Here is a 5,000-nt window from a genome sequence, read left to right as displayed (position 1 = left end):
TGCAGGATGCAGTTCAGCAGCTTTACCACCTGGAGGCGCACGGAACCGAGGGGCGGGTCCAGAACCCCACAGGTCGTTTTGATTGGCTCTTTCTGTGAAGAGGTGGGGGGAGAAAAAAAAGAGAGAGAGAGAGAGAATAACTATTATTATTATTATTATTATTATTATTATTATTATTATTATTGTTATTATTGTTATTATAATAATAATAATAATAATAATTATTATTATTATTATTATTAATGAGTCATTCAGCAGACGCTTTTCTCCAAAGAGACTTCCAGAGACAAGGGGGGTGAACTCTGAATCATCAACAACAACTGCTGCTGCTGCTGCTGCAGAGTCACTTCCAATAGGAGCTCGTTTGTTTGACGTCTCACCCGAAGGACCGAGCACAAGGAGGTGAAGCGACTCGCTCAGGGTCACGCACACACGCACACACACACACACACACACAGGAAGTCAGTGGCTGCTGCAGAGTCACTTCCAATAGGAGCTCGTTTGTTTGACGTCTCACCCGAAGGACCGAGCACAAGGAGGTGAAGCGACTCGCTCAGGGTCACACGCACACACACACTCGCGCACACACACGCACACAGGGAGTCACTGGCTGAGCCGGGATTTAATAGATAGATAGATAGATAGATAGATAGATAGATAGACAGACAGCTAGACACATACACACACACACAGACATACTGAGACACACACACAGTTCTGATCCTGTATTGATAGATACCCTGGGCAGGTCTCTCAGCAGACACACACACACACACCCTGGGCAGGTCTCTCAGCAGACACACACACACACACCCTGGGCAGGTCTCTCAGCAGACACACACACACACACACACACACACAGACACACACACACAGTTCTGATCCTGTATTGATAGATACCCTGGGCGGGTCTCTCAGCAGACACACACACACACACACACAGTTCTGATCCTGTATTGATAGATACCCTGGGCGGGTCTCTCAGCAGCTGCTGGAAGTCTCTCACTCTCAGCTGGATTGCCAGCAGGACGCCCAGGCTGCTCTGTGGGGTCGCGGGGTCGTATCCGGGGTGACAGAGTTCCAGTTGCCCGTCGATGTCGAAGAAGGCCCCGATCCCACCCAGCTCCGGCCTGAACACGGGAAACACTTTAATTAAGCTTTCACAGTCAAAGGATGAGGCAATTACACAGTTACATAAAGAACTACAGCTCCCAGCATGCCTCTGCACCCGCGGCCACGGCGAGGCATGCTGGGAGCTGTAGTTCTTTATGCTGCGGTCTCCTATCACAAGCGATACAGACCTCTATTACGACACATCATGTAAAGAAAGCATCGTGATTCATCTAGACACAGTGAATCGCTCCAGCCCTGGCTATAGGACTACAGCTCCCAGCATGCCTCTGCACCCGCGGCCATGGTGAGGCATGCTGGGAGCTGTAGTTCTTTATGCTGCGGTCTCCTATCACAAGCGATGCAGACCTCTATTACGACACATCATGTAAAGAAAGCATCGCGATTCATCGAGACACAGTGAATCGCTCCAGCCCTGGCTATAGGACTACAGCTCCCAGCATGCCTGTGCCCCCGCGGGATGCTGGGAGCTGTAGTTCTGGGCGTACCTGGGTCTGCGCGGCTCCAGCAGGGTCAGCAGCACCTGGATCCCGTTCACGAGGACGGACTCGCGGCGATTCCCGTCAAACATGTTGGACAGCAGCTGCTCGATAGTGTCCTGTCTGAAAAACAGCAGCGTGAGAGACAGCCTGCATTATCAGTCGCACCGTCTCAGGGTCAGTCGCACCGTCTCAGGGTCAGTCGCACCGTCTCAGGGTCAGTCGCACCGTCTCAGGGTCAGTCGCACCGTCTCAGGGTCAGTCGCACCGTCTCAGGGTCAGTCGCACCGTCACTCTCTCACTCTCGCACCCTCTCACCTCTCTAAGATGCTCAGCAGCTGGTCGTGTTCTGGGCTCAGCTGGATGTGGATTAATTGATCCCGGTTCAGTCTGATGATGTCGAAGAGAGAGGAGGAGCCGTTACAGTGTTGCTGGAATCAGAAAAGAAACACGACAGAGTGAAGAGAGACAGCAACGAAAACCAGCGGAGAAAACACTGAAGAGAAAACCAAAATCAAAACCGACACACCGAAGAGAAAACTCATCGACATTTCAAATAAAAAACAAAACACTGAAGAGAAACTCATTGACATTTCAAAATAAAAAACAAAACACTGAAGAGAAAACTCATCGACATTTCAAAATCAAAAATAAAACACTGAAGAGAAAACTCATCGACATTTCAAAATCAAAAATAAAACACTGAAGAGAAAACTCATCGACATTTCAAAATCAAAAATAAAACACCAAAGAGAAAACTCATCGACATTTCAAAATCAAAAACAAAACACTGAAGAGAAAACTAAATAGAAAAACATTACTTTTTAAAAAAAAAATCTTCTAAAATTACAGAAAAAAACTGACATTGCTAAAAATGGATTTAATTTAAGAAAAGTGAAGTTTAAAATGTTTAAAAAATCTAATAATAATAATAATAATAACAACAATAATAATAATAATAATCACATTATTATTAATATAAGAGAGCGAGTCCCTTTTGAAAGCACAGCCACTCCACAGCCGTGTTGAGAGCTTCTCTCACCTCTTCATCTTTCGAGGGGTGAATCATGTCAACGAGTCTCTGAACAATCCTCTCTTCAATGAGCCACTGAAGAGAGAGACAGAGAGAGCAATGAGACAGAGACAGAGAGAGAGAGAGACAGAGAGAGCAATGAGACAGAGACAGAGAGACAGAGAGACAGAGAGAGCAATGAGACAGAGACAGAGAGACAGAGAGAGCAATGAGACAGAGACAGAGAGACAGAGAGACAGAGAGAGCAATGAGACAGAGACAGAGAGACAGAGAGACAGAGAGAGCAATGAGACAGAGACAGAGAGACAGAGAGACAGAGAGAGCAATGAGACAGAGACAGAGAGACAGAGAGAGCAATGAGACAGAGACAGAGAGACAGAGAGACAGAGAGAGCAATGAGACAGAGACAGAGAGACAGAGAGACAGAGAGAGCAATGAGACAGAGACAGAGAGACAGAGAGAGCAATGAGACAGAGACAGAGAGACAGAGAGAGCAATGAGACAGAGACAGAGAGACAGAGAGACAGAGAGAGCAATGAGACAGAGACAGAGAGACAGAGAGAGCAACGAGACAGAGAGAGAGACAGAGAGACAGAGAGAGCAATGAGACAGAGACACAGTGAGACAGAGACAGAGAGAGCAATGATAAAGACACAGAGAGAGACAGACAGCAAGAGAGAGAAAGAGGCAAGAGAGAGACAGTGAGAGCAATGAGACAGAGACAGAGAGAGACAGAGACAGAGAGCAATGAGAGAGAGACAGAGAGCAATGAGAGAGAGACAGAGAGCAATGAGAAAGACACAGAGAGAGCAACGAGAGAGAGACAGAGAGAGAGACAGAGAGACAGCAAGAGAGACAGAGGCAAGAGAGAGACAGAGACAGAGAGAGCAATGAGACAGAGACAGAGAGACAGTGAGACAGAGACAGAGAGAGCAACGAGAGAGAGACAGAGAGAGAGACAGACAGACAGCAAGAGAGAGACAGAGGCAAGAGAGAGACAGAGACAGAGAGAGAAAGAGCAATGAGACAGAGACAGCAAGAGAGACAGCGAGAGCAACGAGAGACAGAGACAGTGAGAGACAACGAGACAGCGAGATACAGACAACGAGACAGCGAGAGAGAGACAGAGAGACAACGAGAGAGACAGCGAGAGCAACGAGAGACAGCGAGAGCAACGAGAGACAGCGAGAGCAACGAGAGACAGAGAGAGAGAGACAGAGACAGCAATGAGAGAAACAGAGTCACACACACACAGACAGACAGACAGAGACAGGAAGTAGCTGGTGGCCCTCACGTTGAGCACTTCCTGTCTGAGAGCGGACTGCTCCACGCAGGTGAGGAGTCTGAGGAGCAAGTCCATGATGGCAGACGTGCCGATGTGAGAGAGCAAGAGAGACAGGAACCCATCACGCCTCCGCAGGAACGAGATGATCTGAGGAGAGAGAGAGAGAGGGGGAGAGAGGAGAGAGAGGAGAGAGAGAGGAGAGGGGAGAGAGGAGAGAGGAGAGAGGAGAGGAGAGAGAGAGGAGAGAGAGAGGAGAGAGAGGAGAGAGGAGAGGAGAGAGAGGAGAGAGAGGAGAGAGAGGAGAGAGAGAGAGGAGAGAGGAGAGAGGAGAGGAGAGGGGAGAGGAGAGAGGAGAGAGAGGAGAGAGAGGAGAGAGAGGAGAGAGAGAGGAGAGGAGAGAGAGGAGAGAGGAGAGAGAGGAGAGGGGAGAGGAGAGAGAGGAGAGGGGAGAGAGAGAGGAGAGAGAGGAGAGAGAGGAGAGAGGAGAGGAGAGAGGAGAGAGAGGAGAGAGAGGAGAGAGAGGAGAGAGGGGAGGAGAGAGGGGAGAGGAGAGAGGAGAGAGAGGAGAGAGAGGAGAGAGGAGAGGAGAGAGGGGAGAGAGGGGAGGAGAGAGGGGAGAGGAGAGAGGAGAGAGGAGAGAGGAGAGAGAGGAGAGAGGAGAGAGGGGAGAGGAGAGAGGAGAGAGGAGAGAGATGAGAGGGGAGAGGAGAGAGGAGAGGGGAGGGGGAGAGGAGAGGAGAGAGATTATAATTATTTCCTTTGATTATTATTTATTTATTTTATCATTAACAGTACTATTTTCCCATCAATGTTATCACTTTTTTACTGTACTTTATAAATCAGTTTGTTTATATATATATATATATGTGTATGTATTCATGATGCATTGTATATATACACGTCTGTATTGTATAATTGCTTTGGCAACACCTGCTATTGTAAGTCATGCCAATAAAGCACCATTGAATTTAAATGAATTGAATTGAGAGAGAGAGAGAGAGAGAGAGAGAGAGAGAGAGAGAGGAGAGAGATACAGACAGATAAATACATAGACAGAGAGACAGCATACTGA

General features: G+C 48.0%; 1 protein-coding gene across 4 annotated transcripts in view; it reads right to left on the bottom strand.

Annotated features, from left to right (window-relative positions):
• The window catches only part of LOC131731649 (serine/threonine-protein phosphatase 6 regulatory subunit 1-like), a gene marked incomplete at its 5' end in the record, with an annotated part of 16,152 nt that extends 12,077 nt beyond the window's left edge, over positions 1-4,075 (bottom strand). For all 4 annotated transcript variants that reach the window (XM_059020896.1, XM_059020893.1, XM_059020894.1 and 1 more), the window contains 6 exon segments: positions 1-92; positions 968-1,130; positions 1,620-1,733; positions 1,929-2,041; positions 2,653-2,718; positions 3,938-4,075. The exon segment at positions 1-92 is cut by the window's left edge and continues 61 nt beyond it. In XM_059020896.1, the coding sequence (XP_058876879.1) occupies positions 1-92; positions 968-1,130; positions 1,620-1,733; positions 1,929-2,041; positions 2,653-2,718; positions 3,938-4,075 (686 nt within the window).
• Positions 4,076-5,000: the final 925 nt, after the last annotated feature.

This window comes from Acipenser ruthenus, unplaced genomic scaffold, assembly GCF_902713425.1.
Source record: "Acipenser ruthenus unplaced genomic scaffold, fAciRut3.2 maternal haplotype, whole genome shotgun sequence".
NCBI classification, from domain to species: domain Eukaryota; kingdom Metazoa; phylum Chordata; class Actinopteri; order Acipenseriformes; family Acipenseridae; genus Acipenser; species Acipenser ruthenus.
Note: the sequence above shows the minus strand (reverse complement) of the source record. Positions and strands in the feature narration are given on the sequence as shown.